This window comes from Gopherus flavomarginatus, chromosome 6, assembly GCF_025201925.1.
Source record: "Gopherus flavomarginatus isolate rGopFla2 chromosome 6, rGopFla2.mat.asm, whole genome shotgun sequence".
Lineage (NCBI taxonomy): Eukaryota > Metazoa > Chordata > Testudines > Testudinidae > Gopherus > Gopherus flavomarginatus.
The window spans coordinates 123,311,497-123,333,251 of NC_066622.1; the positions used below are offsets into that span (position 1 = coordinate 123,311,497).

General features: G+C 41.0%; 1 protein-coding gene across 3 annotated transcripts in view; it reads left to right on the forward strand.

Annotated features, from left to right (window-relative positions):
- The first annotated feature begins 791 nt into the window (after positions 1 to 791).
- Positions 792 to 21,755, forward strand: part of RGS10 (regulator of G protein signaling 10) — a 29,892-nt gene continuing 8,928 nt past the window's right edge. Inside the window, exons 1-4 of one of the 3 annotated variants that reach the window (XM_050959071.1) lie at positions 792 to 1,100; positions 9,190 to 9,311; positions 10,815 to 10,901; positions 21,543 to 21,686. In XM_050959071.1, coding sequence (XP_050815028.1) covers positions 1,052 to 1,100; positions 9,190 to 9,311; positions 10,815 to 10,901; positions 21,543 to 21,686 — 402 coding nt within the window. In that variant the 5' untranslated portion in view covers positions 792 to 1,051. Of the gene's footprint in view, positions 1,101 to 1,527; positions 1,582 to 3,326; positions 3,415 to 9,189; positions 9,312 to 10,814; positions 10,902 to 21,542; positions 21,687 to 21,755 lie in introns of those variants that run through there. The other 2 variants (XM_050959072.1, XM_050959073.1) reach the window with 2 other exon arrangements.

Consider the following 21,755-nt stretch of genomic DNA (forward strand, 5'->3'; position numbering starts at 1 on the left):
ACTATAAATTATTCTGCTGGCCAACATTGCTGAAACAAATGTGCCGACATTGTCAGAAAAAACAACAGCTGTGTGAAGACGTTTGTCTTTGCTCATACTTTTCAAATCTATTATACTTTTCAAGGTACAATATTTTATCATATTCTGTATATGCTTTTAAAGTGTGTATTAATGTTGCAATTTCAATTCAAATTTCCAACCAATGACTACATTGGCAACACTGATGTAACTAGTTGACCATTGGGGGTGGCAGGGGAGGGTGTTCGGGAAATTGGGGGGGGGGGGTTACACCTCCACTGGGAGGGGTGTAGGGAAATCCCTGATTGGTCCCCATCACCCAGCTCAGACTCCTCGGAGGAGGAGGGGGGAGGTGTCCGGAGGGGTGGGTGTTCGCTGCACAGCTGGGGAACAGGGAAGGGGGCCCCGCTTGCAGACGCCCCTGGCGGCTCCTTGGTGCTTTACCTGCCCTTGCTCGCCCCTTTGCTGGGGTCGATTTTTTTTTTTAAACTGGAGGAGGAAAAGGAGGCAGCTGCGCTTCGCATGCGGCTCCTAACCGCAGGGAGCCCGGCGGCAGCGGCTGTGCGCGGGCGGAGGAAGGAGGATGCGCCCAGCCCCTGAGTCAGCGCCCAGAGTCAGACTGGCAGCGGCAGAGCGCGGGCGCCGGGGCCGCGCGCGCCAGGGCGCCTCCTAGGGCAGCTGGAGGGAGCGCACAGGGGGCGCCGGAGCCCGGCAGCCCGAGGCGGAGGGCGCAGAGCTAACGCAGCCCAGGCGCTTCCCCGGGATGGCCGCGCACAGGGAGCGCGCCCCGCCGGAGGTCTCCTAGGAGCAGCGGGGAGCGCCCACGTGGGGCGCCTCCTAGGGGTGTCCCGGCCAAGGGAGGGCGCTCACGGCAGGCCCGTCTCATTTGGCTGGGGACGTGCCGGGAGCGCCCGGCCCTCGCCGCGGGACCAGAGGGCGCGCAACTGGAGGCGCCTCCTGGGGCGCAGGGAGCTCCCGTCGCGGGCACCTCCTCCTGCTCCTGGCCGGCCGGAGCTGGGCAGCGCCCCCGGCGATGTTCACCCGGGCTGTGAGCAGGCTCAGCAGGAAGCGGCCGCCGTCAGGTGAGCGGAGCTTTGCGCGGAGGACTCGGGCGAGCCGGGGTCCGGAGCGGGACCGCGTGCTGGGGGCTCCGGCGCCAGGTTAGAGCGCTCGGGGCGAGCTAACCCCGGGATGTGAACCCACACCCCCCGCCTCCCCAGGCCAGCACCAGCCTCCTGCCGCTGGGGCCAGGTTGGAGGTGTCTCGGTCCCGATTATAGGGTTTGCCCTCGGGTGTTTTTTTAAACCAATGATTAACCCAAAGCAGGAGCCAGAGGTGCTGGTGCCTCTCCAGACTCTTCTGGTTTGCAGGCGCCTTTCGGCCCAGGAAGCTTTGGCTTTGTGTTGAGAAGATACCACCGCTTCTCGCTTGCGGCCGCGAGCGGCTTCACGGCGAAGAGGAAGTTCAGCTGTAAGAGGAAGGATGGAGTTTTCTTTTCAGTGTGTCTGAAAAAATAAAGCACGCCGGAGTGGACTCCGGAGCCCCGCTTCCAGATGTGCTTTGGTTTGTTAACTGTCTTGTCTTTCTCTGCACATGAGTCATAGCTGCTGTGTGACAGAGGGGAGGCTGCATTATGAGAAACGGTAACAAACACCACTGAAAGTAATAGTGCCCAATGGCATTAGGTTCAAATCGGGCCTGAGTCTCAGAAGTGCTGAAGCCCCACAGCTCCACTGACTTCAATGGAGTTGTGGGTGCGCAGCACCTCTACAAATCAAGTAGACAAAGTCTCATTCGGGTGCTTTAACTAGCTGGGTGATACAGAGGAACAGAAAGAAGGTATGAATGTATGGTTTCATTGTATCAACCTGCATATTTTACTGCCTTTCCTCTCAGTTATGCATGAACTACAGCTTTTTATGAGGTTTAGTATGACTGTAAAAGTCCACTATAATTTCTCAAAGTATGCAATTGTGCAGGGCTGCCAGGGGGGTGGGGGGGAGGAAGTGGGACAATTTACCCCAGGCCCCAGGTCCTGCAGGGGCTCCCACAAGAATATAGTGTTCTATAGTATTGCAACTGTTTTTTATGGAAGGGGCCCCCGAAATTGCTTTGCCCCAGGCCCCATGAATCCTCTGGGCTGCCCTGCAATTGTGCAGTTCTAAAATAGCGAATACATAGCTTTAGCTATCTAATTCTCATGTAATGGACTTAGTAATACTTATAAAGCAAATCAAAATATGCAGTGGCCGAAAGCAGTGGTGGCAATTTTCAGATCTGAAACGTCAGTGTATCTGGATTTTTACAATATTCAGATATAATGATGTTAATTAGATGTGAGCTAACTGAGTACAGGGCATTATTGATGATTCATATGGTTGTAGAGCTGTCCATTGCTTTTAAGATGCTTAAAGTGAACTTTGGTGGGAGGGGGGCATACATACCTCTGACGTTTGTGTTTGCCCTCACTGTTGTAGATGGACACAGTCCATGTAGCATTTTCTGTCTTTAGGCACTTTTTTAATGCTTTGTATACTTCTGGGGCTCTAATATAAAACTGGTAGGTTATGTTTTAAGCACAAGATTCAGAAACTATAATTTAGCTGTAGCATAGTCTTTTCCATTGTAGAGGCTCTACAGGAGGGAGTTGGATTCTGTTGTAGCTCATACATCAACCAAAATTTTAATTAAATTCTGATTAGATAATCTGTGTTACTGTGGTGACTTCCTAACCAGAAAGAACCTAGTTTGACTTTCAGATCCCAAGTTGACTTTGGAGAGCTGTCATCCAGAAAGACCATCTTCTTACATTTGATATGGAAGTCATTGACATGGAACCCCAGAATGTCATTTTTACAGACACACTTTCAGAATATTACAGCACTTTAATACAGAACATTTTACAACAGAATTTCACTGACCCAGCAGGTTCAGTGGCTCAAGGAAACTAACATAACATATATTATTCTTTGTGAAATAATTTGGATAAAAATAACAAACTAAGAATCTTCGGTAGCAACATTACTTCTGGAATGTACAATAAGATTACGAACTCGCAAGTTCCTCATTAAAGCCTTCCAAAGAAAAATCGAGTGTGGCTTTTAGTCTAGGTTGTTTTTTTTGTTGTTTTGTTTTTAGTTATGTGCTTGGGTGAATGCTTCCAGAGATGCTACAAATGCAGAACATACTTTTAATTTCCTTCCGTATAGTTAAAACTAGAATCCCGTTGCCATCTGTTGTTGGAGACACTCAAAAGAGGATGTTAAGGCTTATGCTGTGAACAAACCAAAGTGGCAAAGGACAACTCTTTGTAGCCCATAGGTCCTTTAAAATACAGCAGCTACTAGAAAAAGTTGATCTATTGGACTCATCAAGTGGCACTTGGATACATGGAAAGTAAGGGGATTTTCCCATGTTAAGGGGAACAGTTAAGAACAATTTCTCATTGTTTCATAACCTTGGTTTATTAATTCAGGACTGTTGCTTGTTAGTGGAATGGCATTCTTATGATCACAGAGAAATGTGGTAGGCTAAGTGCACTTTTAAAAACAAAAAGCCCATCTGTCAGTATTCACAGCTTTCCAAAGGACCCAGGCCTGATTCAGTGTGAAGAAGGAGCAAATGCATGTGGTGCAATCAAAGTTCTCTCAAGATAAGTTTATAAAAGAATGGGAAGGATTTTGTTAGCTGTTCTGTGAATTGATGCTATTTGTTTAAACACTGGGAACAAAGGAAAAATGCTATTTATAAGGTGCTATATCGGTACATACTTGGCTGATTAACTGGTCATGTCTGCTGTCTTTTGTTAATAACTTTGCAGAAAACATATATGGAAAAGGATAAGCAAAGAACAGGCATTAAATGGCTGATGTAACAAAGTTTTGTAAGATGCATGAATTTTTGCTGTGTGATATGTTGCCGCAAGGCACAGTTTATTAAAAATTTGTTATATGTCTGTAGTTGCAACACTTCAGAATTATGGGCAGGGTTTTCCAAAGTGTCTATCTAACAGGTGCACAAGTTTCCACTGAAATTCAAAGCGCACTTGTGCTGCTAAATCACTTAGGAGCATGTGAACATCTCACCCCAGGAACTGAATCGCCTTATTATTTGAAACAGTAAGCATGTAATGCTAATGTTTGGTGGTTTCTTCTGTTTTTTAACACTATCCTTTCGAAGCAAGGTCCAGAGCCTGGAGTTCTGATTTGCTAGTTAATGTTAGCATGGAACTTCTTGTTTGTATAATACAAATATTTGCTGTTTCAGATACTGATAGTGTCAAGTGTGGTAATTAGAACATTTTAAAAAATTACCGTTGCCTTTTCATTTATCACTTATAAAAATATTTATTTACAAGGTATTTTTGTGTCTTGTGTAATAGTATTTTGTGATGGTCAAAAACAGATAATATAGGATTGCTCCCTAAAATAATGCTGCAACTAGTGTAAGTGCCAAACATTAGCTTTGTTTGTACAAGCAACTGGCCACTGCGCATAATATAAGAAAATGCGCTGTGATCCTGTAGTCAGTGGAAGTTTTGTTGAAGTAAAGACTGTATGGTGGGGTCCCGTGTACAACTATGTTGTGAATGTTTATAATAGTATTTTCTCCACTTATTGGTTTCCTTGTCTGTTGAAAAGATAGTGAGTGTTTCTCCACCAAAACAAGAAAGATCAGAGTTATTTTACATCTTTATCTACTACTGTACATTTTTATCTTCTACAAAAGTTCAAATAGAAAAGCTCCCTTTTTCTGTAGTTCTTTTGCATTCTTCTTACTGGTGCACATAATTATCTGCTGTTTAAAAAAGAAATGAATTACTCTATCATTTGGATATTAGGTATTGCTGGCATTGGCAAGCATGCAGTTTGTATGTAAACTACATGTCAGCATAATTGCAGGGCTTCTGATGGAATAAGATGATCTTATTAATGACAAGAAGAGGGACAACTAAGGATCAGAGAGCATATTTCATATACTAAAATAAATTTCACTGTTATATTCTAAAAATAAATTAGTTGTGAAGAATTGTATATAAATTCCATTATAAGTGTGATTTTTCAAGAGAGTTCAGTAGAACTTTGATAGAAATGTAGAGATTAATTCCTTGAGTAAGGTCCAGGCAAACCTTTTGCCTATTTTAAGACATAAAGAAGTATTCTCTGTATGGAACACATGAACCTGTGGAATCAGACGGATTTAAGCAATTGTGTATAGAGTGGAGAGCTATGATCCTATTGGGGGCAATTGTTATACTAGAAATATGTATGTGAGTGCTCGGTAACTGAGATGAGGGTGCCTTAGAACTGTATATAGTGAAAATGCAGAGCTACAACGATTCTAATATTATCAGAAGTATTTTGGGCCTGTTTCCCCACGGCTTTGTACCTTTGTAGACATTTACACTTGTGCAGAAGGGGAAAGGGCCTATTATTTATTATGTGTATTATGGAAGTGACCATCTGAAAATGGGGTCCCATTGTGCTAAACTCTGTGCAACACAGTATTAGATCGCTCCTGCCCCGAAGAGTTTCTGTGGAAGTAGACGGGAAAGACAAAGGGTCAGGGGAAAAGGGAAGTAACATGCAAGCAGAGTGAACAGTGGTGGTCTGCAAACATCCTGTTAGTGCCACAATATTTTTGGGAGGGGCGGGGGGAATCGAGAAGCAGGTATATCTCATTTACATTTTTAAAATTCTTTGGGTATGGTTTAAGGAGAAGGAGAATAGCTAAGTGAAAAGACAAGAGAGGGGACATTGAAGAGTACGGCAGGGGAAAAGGAGGAGGGTAGGAAGCAGGGGAACTTAGAGGGTAAATAGAGTAAGACTGAAATGAAGAGACTGTGAAGGAGGAGTTGGAGTGGATGGCCAGTGAACACAGGGGAGAGAGATTGTAGAAAGCAGTCTGATGATATTGCCTGTGCGTGCTGCAGTTGCTCCTTCTGGGTAGAGAATTTCTCTGGCCCGGATGGGCTGGGTCCTCCCTTGAATTTCTTTTTGCCCAAGCCCTCGAGGCTTGTTAGGGAAGATGGCTGCCACATGGGACCGTAGCCCCACCACTCCATGACCACTTGGGGGAAGTTAGCATTGCCAGTGTCACCAGACTGGCATGATCCTTGTGCCCTGTCCTTGCAGAGAGGCATCAGGTGGGGAGGAAGCTCTTTTCCTTTCCTCATCCCCAAGGCAGGCCACAATGTGGTCTGTCATCTAGTGTTCTAGAGATATCATGGAAAAAGAGAAGCACAGGTCTATCTTGGGATTCTAAAGTCAGTCTGCTTCAGAGTCCTCTCAGAAGTAAATATCCATATTGCCACTCATCTCTCAAGTTATGTGCTTCTGCCATGCTTTTTAAAAAACAACGGATGAGTAACCATTACAGTCCATTTTGCTTGGTAGAGCAAAAGAAGACTAGACATAAAATCCAGCTTCCATAAAGGGTATATCTTATAGGTCTGGTTCGCCACTGCTCTGCCCATGGAGTAGTTATTTACGCTTGTGGGTGGAAAACACTGCCATTCTGATTTGGTCACTGTGTACAGACAGTGGATGTTTGCAGAACATGAGAATCTGACTCTATACAAGTGACAATATTTTGCACATTCTACCCCAGGATCCCAACATGCCTTGTAGACACATTAATTAAACCTCACAACTTCCTTTTGAGGAGGGAAGTATTATTATTTCCATTTCCCAGAAAGGGAAACTGAGGCATGGAGAAGTTAAAGTGCCATGTTCAAGTTCACACATCAAGTCAGTGGCAGCTGCCAGGAAACAATCTAAATGTTCTGATTCCCAGTTCTGTTCTTTCACCACGAGACCACAGTTCATCTCAAGGGAAACCTTTTTTTCTTTTTATTTATATGTACAACATCACAGATGTTCCTGGTGCTTTACGGACAAATAAATTACAGTTCTGGTCTGAAGAAGTTACAAGGTCCAGATCCTTCTTATGCATGGACTTCTGCATCTCTATGAAAGAAGTGGAGGATTGGGGGCTTACTTAGAGATGACAAAAGGAGAGATCACAACAGATGAAGGAGGGACATGCTAATGAAATGGCTTGTGTATTATAGTATACTCTTAGTATGTGTCCCACTTGCTTTGTTAATTTAAAATATCCTCCGTTTATTCTCTTTATATTTGATTGATTTGGTGCATGAGGGTGGGTTTCTCCTTCTCCTTACGCTGTGATACGTGAATGGAGTCTGTGCAACTTTAGATGCTTTGACCCTCTTGCAGAGTTTTATTCCCTATGGAAAGAGAAACTTATGTGAAAGATGTCCATCTGACTGTTATCAGAGAGAACTCATCAAAAGACTTCAAAAAAGCCTCCAACAACCAAAAGCCACCTAGCACAATAGGCTTTTCTGGAATGCCAGTTTTCCACAGGTTTTCAGTCTTGGCATTTATCATTCTAACTATCTGCTGATGTTTGAATCTCTACTCTGTATAATGATTTTTCATTTTCTTCTTCTTTTTTTCTTTTTGGTCAATTGCTATAATAGTTTTAGCTCCACACTTGAGGAAGAGCCCTAACCTGGGTCCAAATATGTATTGAGAAGATCTATATTTTTGAACAGTGGCTTTGTTAAGGTGAAATGAAGGACTTATGAAAATAAACATGCCAATAAATAGAAATGAGATACCAAACTGTTAATAGAATAGGGGTCTGATCCTGTTCAAATTCCTTACATGAATAGTCCCATTGACTTCAATGGACTACTTTGGTGAAAAAATGAGCAGGATTGGTCGCTACTTGTGTAGTGTCAATTACAAATGCCCTTTTGTATTTATTATTAATAAGGTGACCTAAGTAAGAGCGTTATTGATTACAGTAGGGTTTTGAGTGTGCAAGGAGTGTGTAATTAGACTCCCAGTCTTATAATGTCTAGCAATCTTAGATAGGGTTTTAGGACTGACCCTGAATGGCCAAGACTCCCACTGTCTTTATTGGAAGTTTTGGGCATGCAGCGAATGGAAGATCACACTCGCTCTGTGTTTATTATAAAGCTTTTCAATTCAGCAGTAAAATACTCGGAGCCCTTCCAAGAAGAAGGACTGCTGAATGGTAGCCAGTGAAGAATTTGTTTCTATTTGGCCTCAGCAGCCTGCGGTTTAATAAACCCATCTCTTGTTAGTCAGTCAGATGTAGATTCAGCAGTTAGACCATCTCTTCCTTCTCCTCAGACTTCGGAACATTTGTGAGAATGCTGTCTGGCGTATTAGTCGGATACAACCCTGCACTCTTTATTCAGGCAAAACTCCAGTTGACTTTAGAAAATCAAAAGTAAACTGCCAGACAGTATGTGTCTTCCAAGACTGTACGAGACCATTCCACTACCTGTCTAGCTGCCCTCCCAGTAAAATGGTTTGATCTGTAGGCCTCATCACCTCCTAAACAAAGCATCGCTTTTCTTTCTCCATCTGTGGCCCCCACTCTATCATGAGAGTGTTCATTTCTAAAAGAAATCTCATCTAGGCAGCTTACCAAGATTTGTCTCATAACTTCGATGTGGGTGATCTAAACCAGCCAATAGCACTGACAGTGCCAGAAACAAGCTCGCAGCCCTTTTACAGCTGAGGCCCTGGTAGTAATGTTACATGTCCATAAGGCAAATTAACTCAGATAAGACAATGACATTATCTGCTCTTGAGTTCCCTGATTGTAAAGCAGCTTTTACATTTCTTAGGCTTTGCCTTCACTGCAGGGTTAGCTTGAGGTTTTGTCCCCAGCCCGACCCCCATCCACACACAACAATTTCTATTCTAGCTCATTAACTGGGTTGTCAGGGTGGGCTGAACCTTGAGTGCTGCTGATGCTTGAACTTGTAAAGCTGTGGGGATGCCGCAGCAGGAATTACAAGAGCGCATCAGCTGCTAATCAAATAGTTCTTTTTAGCCTGAGTGGTGTTTGCAGTGTGGTCGCTCCTCTCGAATCAGGTTGGTGTGAGTGGATTAACTGGATTGTACTAACTCTGAGCAAACTGTAGCAGCGAAGACAAGCTCTTCGAGACGATGCAGAATGGAAAAATACATGTTTCTTTTCAGTGCAATCACATCTCCTTTTAAGAAAGCAGCTATGACTTGAAGGGGTTGAGGAAGGTAGTGATGGGATCAGAGAAATGCATGTGAGACTGTTCATTGTTTTAAAGCTGGTGTATTTATTTTTCAGAGATTAATGACAGTGATGGCAAACCAGGCGGCAGCAGCCAACAAACTCTAAAAGGAACCTCAAGATGGACTACGTCACTAGAGAACCTCCTAGAAGATCCAGAAGGAGTGAAACGATTTAGGGTTGCTATCTTAACTATTAATGTTTGCATAGACTTAAACAGCATTTGATGCTTAATATGTATCCGTATTAAATAATGGTGATGTACCAATGGCATAAGGGTATATACATTTGTATATAACTAGATGTGTGAATTAAGCATTGGTGACAGAATAGTTGAGTTGGGGCATTTGCTATGCTTTTCACATGGTATCCTCTGCCAACAGCCTATCCTTGGGCACAGGGAAAAAGACTGGTTGCACCTTTCTAACCAGAGAACAGATGACAGGCAATGTCATGGGTACGACAGGAGTAAGGGTTAGAAAGCCATAGTGGGCTAAGTAATGGAGCAGAAGGAAACTTGGTCTTTTCTGAAATATTACTGTCTCCTGTCATGTAATATCCACTACTGGGGCCTGATTCTGTAACCCTTCTCCATATAAATTATTCCTATGACCGCAACTGAGCAAGAGTAACTGAGTACGGGCCCGATCCTGCATTGTGACCTGGGCAGGTGAACTGAGCAGAGCTCCTTTAATTTCAGTAGGGCTCCGTGTGGGAGCAGCAGCCTGCCCACACAGATCACAATGCAGGATTGTGACTCAGGTATGTTGGGGGTGGCCCATCAGCCCTCAGTCTTGCAAGCCTTTTATCATGCTAGTAATCAGCGTAACTATTTGCCTAAATAAAAACTATTTACTTGAGTAATGATTTGCACAATCAAACCCAGAGGCTGCGGTGAAATGATTTTATACAAGACCACTCTGGAAAGTGCTACTACTATTACTAGACTGATCCAAATGCTTTTAGAATTCCCGGTACCAGCAAATAATTTAATCTTTCTTTTTTCACATTTGACAGTGAAAATTGAACATCCCAGAACTATAAATATTTCAGTCGTTGTTTTTATACACATGTTAAATATATATATATTTTCCATTTTAAAAAATGCTTCGCTTTAGGAGGAATGTGGTTTGTTTAAACACTGTCTGGAGAGTGCAAATACATCTTTTGATTTAATTTACTTTAAGATAATTTATTGTTACTGATGATCATGTTTAGAAGCACTTTCATTTGCAGTTTTTGCCGGTAAAGAATGTCAAATGAAAATAGACTAGAATCATAAGTGATCTATGAAGCTCCTTAAAACAGATCTTTATGCTTATTACTACTGAATTTGTGTATTTCCTGTGTTCTTTTTGAATAACAATTTTAAATTGATCAAGTTATTTAATGATAATAGATACATTCCTCTCATTAGCTGGTTGACAGAATTTAAGACTAGAATTTAGATAGGCTAGTTCTTATGGATTGTATTTTTTAAAACATTGAATATGTTGTTTATTTATAGTCCAGTAGCACCTGTTGCCCCCTAGGTGGTGGCCTCATTTTGTGCTGTACAAAAAATAATAAAAGACAATCCTGGGCCCAAAGAGCATCTAGTTTCTACAGACTAATAGTGGGAGGGGAAATAAACATCTGAAAAATCAGACCCTAACATTTTACTTTTTTTTTTCTTTCCCCAGGAATTTTTAAAGAAAGAATTTAGTGAAGAAAATGTTTTGTTCTGGTTAGCATGTGAAGAATTTAAGAAAACGCAAGACAAGAAACAGGTATTTCCTTCAAAATTAAACTTTACCTGTTAAAAAAGATTCCATGGTAGCATTAGGGGTTATAACCTGTCTCCTACTTACGTAGTTAGTTAGCTGTATTTCATGTACGTGCAAACAAATATATTGAAGGAATGTATCAGAAATCATTAAAACTAGAGCTCATTGTAGCTAGCTAGTAAAACAAATTTCTGAATCAGAATGAAAAGCCAAAATTGATATTTCCTGTGAAACCAAAATTCCAAAAGAATTCAATTTGGAACCACTGAAATGTTTTGTTTTGATAATGTCTAATCATTGTTCTTTGATAAAGCTAAACATGTTTTGTTTCAATAATGGTGTAACTTTATAATATAAACTGTATTATAATATATTTAATATTTGATATATAATACATATAATTAATTATTTTACCATATACAAATTTAAATAAAATGAATAAAAACAAGAAAGTTGAAACATTTTTTCTGTCTCAAAATGAGATGTTTTGACATTATGGAACCAAAACAGTGGAAATCATTTATTTAGACTTTTCCCCCCTCTCAAAAATTTCTTCAAAATTAGCATATTCCTGTGATTTGTTTAGATTTTGACTGAATTACATTTTCGACAGAAAACTGTTCTGTTGAATATTTTTTGGTCAGCTCTAATCATGACCTCTTTATGCTGCATAGGTGCCAATCCTGCAATTGGATTCACATAAGCACAGGGGTCTAATTGCATTTTCTGATTGTGGGATCAGAAGCACGTTATGTGGAATCAGGCCTGAAATGTTTACTGGTTTTCTCTTTTTTGCTCCTGCAAATACTGGAGAATGTTTCGACAATTAATACATGTAATTTGATTAATGTTTTAGACTGAGACATCCAAAGGAAGTTAGATGCCAAAATGCTATTGATTGTCATTGGGAGCTGGGTGACTAATTCCCCTAGGCCTCTTTGAGAATCCCAGCTTTAGACTTTCTATCAGGCCATCAAAGGCTAAATTATGGCCTTTGTTGCTGGACGAGCACTTTACAGCTGGATAGTCCAAGTGATGGTACTCTGCAGGGAGATAGCACTAGGGAGTTTGCTGAGCAGAACTCTTTACACCTAATCTAGAAAGGTGCATTGTACACTCCCCAGTGTGCCGGCAACCGTCAGAAATAGGAGGGAATGGGGACACAGGTCTCATCCCCATGGTACCCTCAGTACCATGAAATTGTTAGCCTTCAGAGGGAGTCTTGCAGGTGTAAGTCAAGGCTGGATCTAGACTATGATGTTTGCTCCCACAAGACACAGGAATGACTATGGATCAAGGCTGGTTGAAAATTTTCCCGTAGAACTCTTTTTTAGTGGAAAATTGGGTTTTCAGCAAAATTAAGTTTTTTGTGCAAAGTTTTTCTGTTTGCCAGAAGCTGGGAATGGGTGACAGGGGATGGATCACTTGATGATTACTTGTTCTGTTCATTCCCTCTGGGGCACCTGGCACTGGCCACTGTTGGAAGACAGGGTACTGGGCTAGATGGACCTTTGGTCTGATCCAGTATGGCTGTTCTTATGTCTGCTTTCCACAGGAAATTTTGATTTGTCATAAAAAGAAAAAATTTACAACTGAAAACCAAAATATTTTTCAGTATTCAAATTTCTGCCAAAAGAATTTCTGCAGCAAAGGAAACACATTTTTCAACCAACTCAACAACAGACCTCACTATGCCTAGAACTACACAGAAGTAATGTCTTGGGCTTGGTTGTCCCTCAGTAAGGTCTATGCATACACATATAGATAGACATACTCAAAACGGAAACAACTAATCAGGTTGTTTTTCCTATAGAATGGAAAGGAGAGAGATTGGGACGAGGGGGGAATGATTTTTGTTTCTATTTTAAATATTTCTGTTCTGTATTTGAAGAAAAACAGATGATATAGTCTCATCATATGGTGATGATAACACTCTTTCCATTCTGCTAGTATCTCTGCAGGATGTGAAACAAGCTACAAAAGTTTGACATTGTAAAATCAGAAGGTCCCAAAAACTTGCATCCAAGAGCTTGCTGGATCATTAATGTTGATCTTCAATAAGTCTTGGAGCACTGGGAAGTTCCAGAGACTGGAAAAAAACTAATGTGCTAATTTTTAAAAAGAGTCAGTGGGATGACCGTGGTAATTATATGCCTGTTAGTCTGACCAAGATAACGGAGTGGTTGATATGGGACTTGATTAATAAAGAATTAAAGGAGGGCAATGTAATTAATGCAAATCAACATGGGTTTATGGAAAATATATCCTACCAAACTAACTTGATATCTTTCTTTGATGAGATTATAAGTCTGTTAAAGTAATAGTGTTGATGTTATATTTAGACTTCTGCAAAGGATTTGACCTAATACTGCACGACATTTTGATTAAAAAACTACACTAATATAAAATTAACAGGGTATGTGTTAAATGGATTAAAAACTAACTGATAGGACTCAAAACTTAACAATAAAAAGAGACTCGTCATCATGTGGATATGTTTCCAGTGGGGTCCACGGGTATTGGTTTTTGGCCCTATGCTATTTAACATTTTTATCAATGACCTGGAAGAAAACATAAAATAATCATTGATAAAGTTTGCAGATGATACAAAAATAGGGGGAGAGGCAAATAATGAAGAGGACAGGTCACTTGGCAAACTAGTTGCAACCAAACAATATGCAGTTTAATATGGCTAAATGTATACATCTAGGAACAAAAAATGTATGTCAGACTTACAGGATGGGGGACACTATCCTGGGAAGCAGTGACCCTGAAAAAGATTTGGAGGTGGTGGTGGATAATGAGCCGAACATGAGCTCTCAATGTGACACTGTGATAAAAAGAGCTAATGCTATCCCAGAAAGGATGCATAAACAGGAAAATCTCAAGAAGGAGTAGAAAGGTTATTTTACCTCTTGGTTTGGCACTGGTGCAACTGCTGCTGTTTTACCATGTCCAGTTCCAGGGTCCACAATTCAAGAAGAATGTTGATAAATTGGAGAGGGTTCAGAGAAGGGCAATCAGAATGATTAAAGGATGAGAAAACATACGTAGCCATAGACTCAAAGAGCTCCATCTATTTAGCTTAACAAAGAAAAAGTTAGGGAGTGATTTGATTATAGTTTATAAGTACTTACATGGAGAACAAATATTGAATAATGGACTCTTCAGTCTTTCGGAAAGGTATACAGGCGAGTCTCATCTTACGCCCATTTAACGTGCTCAAATTTAGCTTTGTGTGGTCGGCAAAAGCAAAAAAAAAAAAAAGAGAGAAAAATAACAATTTTAATACTGTACCTGTAGTGCGGGCGATTCCGCCCACCATTACACTCAATGTAATTTTGACTATAAGTGATTTTCACTTTATGCGCTGACAGAGGAACGTAGCCCCAGAGTATGATGAGACTCACCTGTAACACCATACAATGGCTGTAAGTTGAAACTAGACAAATTCAGAATGGAAATAAGGTGTACATTTTTGATAGTGAGAATAATTAACCATTGGAACAATATAGCAGGTGTCGTGGTGGAGTCTCCATTACTGACAATTTTGAAATAACGATTGGTTGTGTTTCTAACAGATCTGCTCTAGGAATTATTTTGGGGAAGTTCTCTGTGTTATACAGGAGACCAGACTAGATAATCACAGTGATCCGTTAAGGGCTTGGAAGCTATGAATATGTGGGAGCTGCTCAGATATTACCATGATGGCAGCTATTTAAGTTAGCTAGACTGGCACTGGGTACATTAATTAGCTCTCACTTCAAGCCTTCCTAACACAAGTGGCAGCATTCTGCCTGGCTGTTGTCCACATGGTTGAGAAGCTGTCTGTGCCCTGTCTTCTCCTCAGCATGCTAATTGCAAGACAAGACTCACGGGGCCTAATTTAGCCTTGGCACAAAAGCCATTACACATAGCACCTGTTCGGTCCTTGTTATTACAAATCAGTGCTGAAAGTAACCCACTGTGCACAATATCACTTTGGTATGGTATGTGCAGTATATAAGGCCTGGTGTCTAGATATGCTGGTTCCCTTCCTTCTTCTTCCAAGAGAACTTACTTTCTTCACTGGTGGATGTGGATCTGGCATTGCAGCTGGTTCGCAAATAGGGAGTATCTTTTTCTTCACACAAGCTAGATGTTTTCTGACTGTATGATGCACAGTGGCCCAGGCCCTGCTCAGGAGTTAGGTAGCCTCCATTGTTGCTTAAACAGGTATCAAATTGTATTCTAAGATGGATACTGCATGAAAAGTCCTTCTGTAGGATTTTGCAGTGGGATGATGACACTTTTTTCCTTTATAAAATAATCCACATAGTTTTTTCATTGTTTCTATTTTAGAACTGGGCACACAGACACAGGAAATGGTAAACCGACATACAGAGATAATAGTGCAATGAATCCTCAGATGAATTGCCATATTGAATGGACAATGATTAACTAGTTCCCATTTACCTTCAATTATTCAGTACCAGTTTTTATGCAATATATGCTGTCAGCAGTCTAACACTAACAAAGCTTCTGGAGGCTAGAAGAATTATAATACATTATGGATTTTCAGTAAGGTTTGAAAGTTATTGCAGATCGATCAATCTATCTATCTGCTTTACAGAATTAAACAGAAACTTTAAAGATAGAAATCATTCTGTACAGTGTTTATTATAGCATGAAACACTAATTTGTCTCCTGAAAGTTATTACTGCAGCAATCACTGTAATACTACATCAGTGAGGGAGTTAATTTATATATTATGCTAATATGATGCTTTCCAGGGATACTCAGAGTTGTGAGGCACCTTGCCACAACGTGCCCTTAGTGTGAGGAGGCCTTATCTGTCTCTGCTGGGGCCCTCGCTGTCACTCTACAGGTTAGCAATAAGCCCACTCCAACATTGAGCCCTCCGAATGCCTCCCTGGAGTGTCAAGGCCTTGGTATTCACAGATTTGCTGCTTCCAAGAAGCAGTACACCCAGCTTACCAGTTCCCCTCAGATCACCACTCCGCTTAACACACAACACTTAGGGTATGTGTACACATTCAGTGCTGTAGGGCCACAGCTGTGCCATTACAGCGTGTCTGGTGAAGACGCTCTAAGCTGATCAGAGAGAGGGCAGAAACTATGTTGGTGGGAGAAGCTCTCTCGCCGACATAGCACTGTGCACACAAGTGATTATGTCGGTGTAACATATGTCACTATGGGGTGGTTTATTCACACCCCTGTGTGACATAAGTTATGCCGACATAGGCTGTAGGGTAGCCGTAGGCTGTGATGTGTTTACAGTGAAATCAAACATAGGGTTATTTAACAAGGCATACAGATTCAAGTAATAGTAAGTAGAACTATTGGAAATAAATTGTTACATATGAAATAAAATCATAACATGCATTCTAGAGCTTAAGTTTAATTAACAAGATACTCTCATGTCTAATAAAATATTGCAGACTAGTGCTTTACTGTGGGGCTGTGAGCCTCTTTTCCCAAGACAGCCACACCATCAGCTTGCATCCTCAGTGGAGGATAAAATCTTGTCCCTTCTGCTGTGGTTTTTTTTTTTTAACACAGTTGCAGACTATTGTCTCTTACCCAAGGAAGTCTCCTCTTCACAGAATTATTTTGAGTTTCTTTTTAATTTGTAAATCCTTAGGCCAACACCTGGCCTATTCAGTAAACACACTCGGTTTCCATGGATGTCCATTATTCTATATGCTGATTGAGGTAGCCCTGAGTCCTAGCCTTTTGGGCCTATTTTCTTGTCAAATGGGGCCTGTCCTGTGGTACTAGGGGTCAGAGGCAGGTTTGAGGAGGTGTACTGCCTTACTAGCAACAGCTACTGGAGACATTATGCCTGCAGAGACCAGGAGCCGGCATGGTATCTCCAGGCGTACTCTGGAAAGTATGCTCACAAGCAACAGTTACTACCTTCTGTAACAAATACTACATATGCTCCTACATCGTAACCTTGCCTATCCTTATCAGTGTGTCTAGTGGGCGAGGACAGTGTGTCTAGCTGGCACCACTGGAGCCTCCTACCCTCTACCGGAAGGATGCCAGCTGCTAAATTAGTGCACAGCAGTGTCTTTTGCCTTCCTCTTTTAGTGCCCTGCCACAGACTCTGGAGCAGCCATAATTTGGCCCTATATAATTTGCAGTGTTTTCTCTCACTTCAAATACTGTTCACAGGCAAAAACGTTTAGGACAGAATGAGAGTTGCAAATAAGTGCCACTGGCTTACAATGTTAAAATTCGAAGAGAACACAACAAGCTGGTGGCAGAACCAGGAACAGGACTCCTGGCACTCAGCCCAGGGCTTTAACTGATAGCCTGATCTGCTCCTTCATGTGGATTGAAATGCCTAATGTGGCAGGATGGTACCTTGCATTCCCTACCCCTTGGGCAGTAGTTTTCACTATAAATTAAGAAGTCCAGTTCATACTCTTATAGGGCCATATCCAAAGCCCATTAGTGAGAAGGGGAAATACTCCCATGGGCTTTGGATCAGTCCCACAACTGTTAAAAAATTTCAAAGAATGAGACTTTCCTGCTCTTTCCTTCCTTAGCCACCTAAGTCTTTTGTCCCTATTTTTCTACATCTGTGTATTCAAAATTTATTAAAGTCATCTCCCACCACATTTTACATATTTGTCTTTTCCGACGGCTTCTCTACACACACACCTGCTCTGATTTAACTTATGGTGTCATTTAAAAACGTTTAAAATGTCATGGAAGGCTGTGTGGACACTCTTATTTTGGTTTAAACCAGACTTATTTCGATTTAGATTAAACCCATTCTTTATCAAATTAAGCTAAAGCGGAATAATGGTTGGTTTTTTTGTTTTGTTTTGTTTTTTGGTTAAAGCGTTCACACACACAGGCTGGTTAACCAAACTGTTGCAAATTCGTGCACAGACACCCTCCAGGTGAGTTCAGACCCCCTAGTAGCCTAAATGGCTTAAAAGCATCTCTCTATGATACAATATTATTATGACCTCTTGTGTCAATCTGTAGCATAATTTGGCTTTGGACAAGTCTGAATAACGTCAGGATGATGATTACATAAATGCGCTGGTAAAAAGTTTTTGAAATACCTTTACTGCTTATATTCATTAATTGAGGGTCATGCTACCTCTCCTCAGCTTGTCACCATCAGTGCCCTCCACAATTGGGCTGATGACTCATGCAGTGTCATTTTCAGTACCTCTTCCACATTAACTCTTTTTTTTTTTATAGTCACCCCTCTGTTAATTAGTTAATGTCAGTAAAGCTGATCACCGGCTGTGCTGTGTAAATGCTGATTAGTGTTCTTAAGTAGAAGTATTGTTATGTTCAGTGGCCAGCTTTCAAACAACTCAACAGTTTTAAAAATATGTTAAAAACAATAACAAAAAGCCCCACCACTAGTGCCTGGTACACTTCCTCTAGCACCTGGACACTATTATTTTATAGAGCAAAACTGATTCTTGTTTAATTAACAACATTTTTTTAATTAAAAATAAGGGTGAGCATTTCATTAGAATAGCTTGTGTGCAGTTGCTGTGTGTTCATGATTTAAAAACAAACAAACATCAAGACCTTTTGTATCTGCTCATAATGTTAAAATATTTCTTCCTTTTCAAATGCACTTCTAAACTAAACACAGATAGGGACTAAGAACTATACAATCATATGGAATCTTTTTTACTTTTCAATCATGGGAAAAATTTAGCAAAATGCTACAGTGAAGATTCTCCTGTTGCGTATGGCAGCAGAAATATATATAGCACCTTTCATTTCAAAGGGTCTGAAAGCACCTTGCAAACTTCATATGTTCAGGAATCTCTGCTGCCACTTCTAGGCTGGAACGTGCCAATGGTTAAACAGAGCCCAGCAATGCTAAATAACAGTTTAAATACCAGAGTCTCGCTTCTGATGAACATCTGGGGTTCCCCAGTTATTTCTTCTGGGAACCGTTCATGTGTCTGAGAGCAGAACTTGACTCTGGGAAAGGAAGTAAAGAAGAATATTATATCCATTTGAAACAGCAAGGGGGATTTCTGTAGACAGAACCTTATTGTCCAAATTGGAATTTGGCCAGGACAGTGGGGCGAGCACATGTATACTAATGAAAAGTTCCAAGGGATCTTTAATGACCACACGAGTAAGATCTCAGTTTTAAATCTTATTTATAAGAAAACACAGTTCTTTTTTATCACCCAGCTGACACAGAAGGATGGAAGAGTGCCATCTACTGAATCACTGACATCTCTTCCTTACTTCCTGCTCAGCAGTGGGTTTTCCTGGAAGGTCTCTGAGGGCATGTCTGCGGCTGGGTGCTGTGATTCTCAGCCCGGATAGACAGACTCACAGTAACTTCACTCAAGCTTGCATGCTAAAAATAGCAGTGCAGGTGTTGCAGTTGGGCTAGCCACCTAAGCTGGGATCCAGGGAGTCAGGTGAGCTTGGACTTGGGTGGCTAGCCTGGAATGCTGCAGGTGCCACAACATCCACACTGCCATTTTATTACACTAGCTCAAGTGAAGGTAGCATGAATCTGTCTACTCGCACTGGGAATCACACCTCCCAGCTGCAGCGTAGGTATACCCTGAAGCAGGGGGTCATCAATAGGCAGACCGTGGGTCAAATCCAGATCACCAGACACTTCTCAGTGGACTCTGACATCTTTTTATTTACTTATTATCACCATTATTGTTATTTTTTATTATTATTTTCTCCGGAGTCTGGACCTTGACTATACTTTGACTAAAAAATTTGGACTTTGATAAAAAATAATTGACTGCCCCTGCCTCAAAGGCTCCTCTACATTAGAAAATGTTGCTGCTTTAACTATACTGATGTAATTAAAGTTATCTACCTTCGCTGCGCCAGTGTGGATGAGGTTTTACTGATATAAAAGTGTTTATATTAGTATTGCTTATTCTGGTTGAGGAAGTGAAATAAGTTATCCTTGTAAAAGGCACCTTTATACCAGTATAATTGCATTTCCAGTAGGGTTTATATCAGTATAATTGTACTGGTTAAAAAAACACATCTAATGGACATAGTTATATCAGTAAAAGCAACAAGGAGTCTGATGGCACCTTAAAACTAACAGATTTATTTGGGCATAAGCTTTCATGGGTAAAAATCCCACTTCTTCAGATGCATGGAGAGCAGGCCTGAGTGACCCTACCCTCTTTAGTATGAAATTGACAAAGATCACAGCCCTGGGCAGTATGGCTCCCCAAAATACGCCTTCAGTATGAGTTACTGTATCTGTTATATCCTAATGTTTCATGCTCCTGAATGAATATTCTTTTCAAAAAAAAAGGCTGCTGCACAATGTGTGCGTGCTGTCAGCGGTGAGAGGGTTAATTCTTTAGACCTTAGGAACACACTAAGATAGTCAGACATGTATAGGTTTTTTTTTTTAATTATCCCCACATGTCTATTCTGAACTGTAAAACATAAAAGTATTTCTGTGATTTGTTCCTGGCCAAGGGTTTAAGTGCTTTCCTCTTCAGTCTCACTTCCCATCACAGATGCAGTGTTCTGGCTTGTGCTGCTCTATGAATACTGTTCCTCATTAAATATACAATACAGAATATTTATGGTTACCCATTGCTAATTATCTTCTAGTGTCTGCTGGTATGCAGCTCTAAGCATGAAAAATTTAGAACACCAGTTTGAGATTTACATCTCAGGTGGCTTTAAAATAAATATAGTCTCCCAGTGTGCTCATTCTTTTATCTGCTTCCATGAACTTCCTAAGCAAGGAGAGTTTTGTAATTGAATTCAGTGGGAGCAGGATTGGGGTCCTTAATAAAGTGCTTTGAAGTTGAAGAGTGCTGTATGAGTGCTAAGCATTATCTTTATTATTCCTGCTTTATGAAGAGAAAGGCCACTGAAACAGAACCTATGTTGCAGTCAGAGCAAATGATGACAAATAAATTACCTCAAATAAGCCACACCTAACCTCTTCAGCTACAGTGGTAAGCCCTCTCTGTGCAGTTACATAATTGCATGATCAGGGCTTGATCATTACAAGGTATTGATTTCTTGAATGAAGTGCTGAGCTCTGTCAGCTCCCATTAAAGTCAGTAAACACTCAGCATGTTGCAGGATTGGGCCTTTCATGAAGGAGTATCTCTTTCCTCAGTGATGAATGAAATGATGTATATGTCAGTGTTAGATATAGTGTAGCCACAAGTATATGATTTCTGTTTGGTTGCTCTCTTTGCTGTTTCTTTCTACAATACAAAAGAGGAAAGAGAATTTACTGCATGATGTAGCATTCTGGGGCCTGATTCTCCTCTCCTGCCAGTTTTATTCCTGATTTACACCTGTGTAAGTGAGAGGAGAATCAAGTCCTTTGTATTTAATCATAAACGTTTCAGAACAGATGTCAGGGGCTGGGATAGTCAAAGGCACCTAAAGGAGTTAGGTCTTCAAATACGATCTGGGTAACTAACTCCCTTGTGATCCTTTGGAAATGCCAGCCAGAACGTACATGAAAAGACTGACTTACTGCACACTTCCTTTCTTTTGACTAAATACCTTATTTCTAAGATGTTGCCTCTGATAGAGGCATCTCACATGCTGTTAGCATGTCTTGAAGGAGGACTCTGGCAAAGTTACATGTTCCCATTGTAAATATTTGACCTTTCACAGATGCAAGAAAAAGCTAAAGACATTTACATGACTTTCCTGTCCAGTAAAGCTTCCTGCCAAGTCAATGTTGAAGGGCAATCCCGTTTGAATGAGACAATATTGGAAGAACCTCACCCACTAATGTTTCAAAAGCTGCAGGACCAGGTAAAGTTATTACATTTACCCTGCTCACTTGAGGACATATTTTATGGTTGGTGTGGAAGGATGCAATGA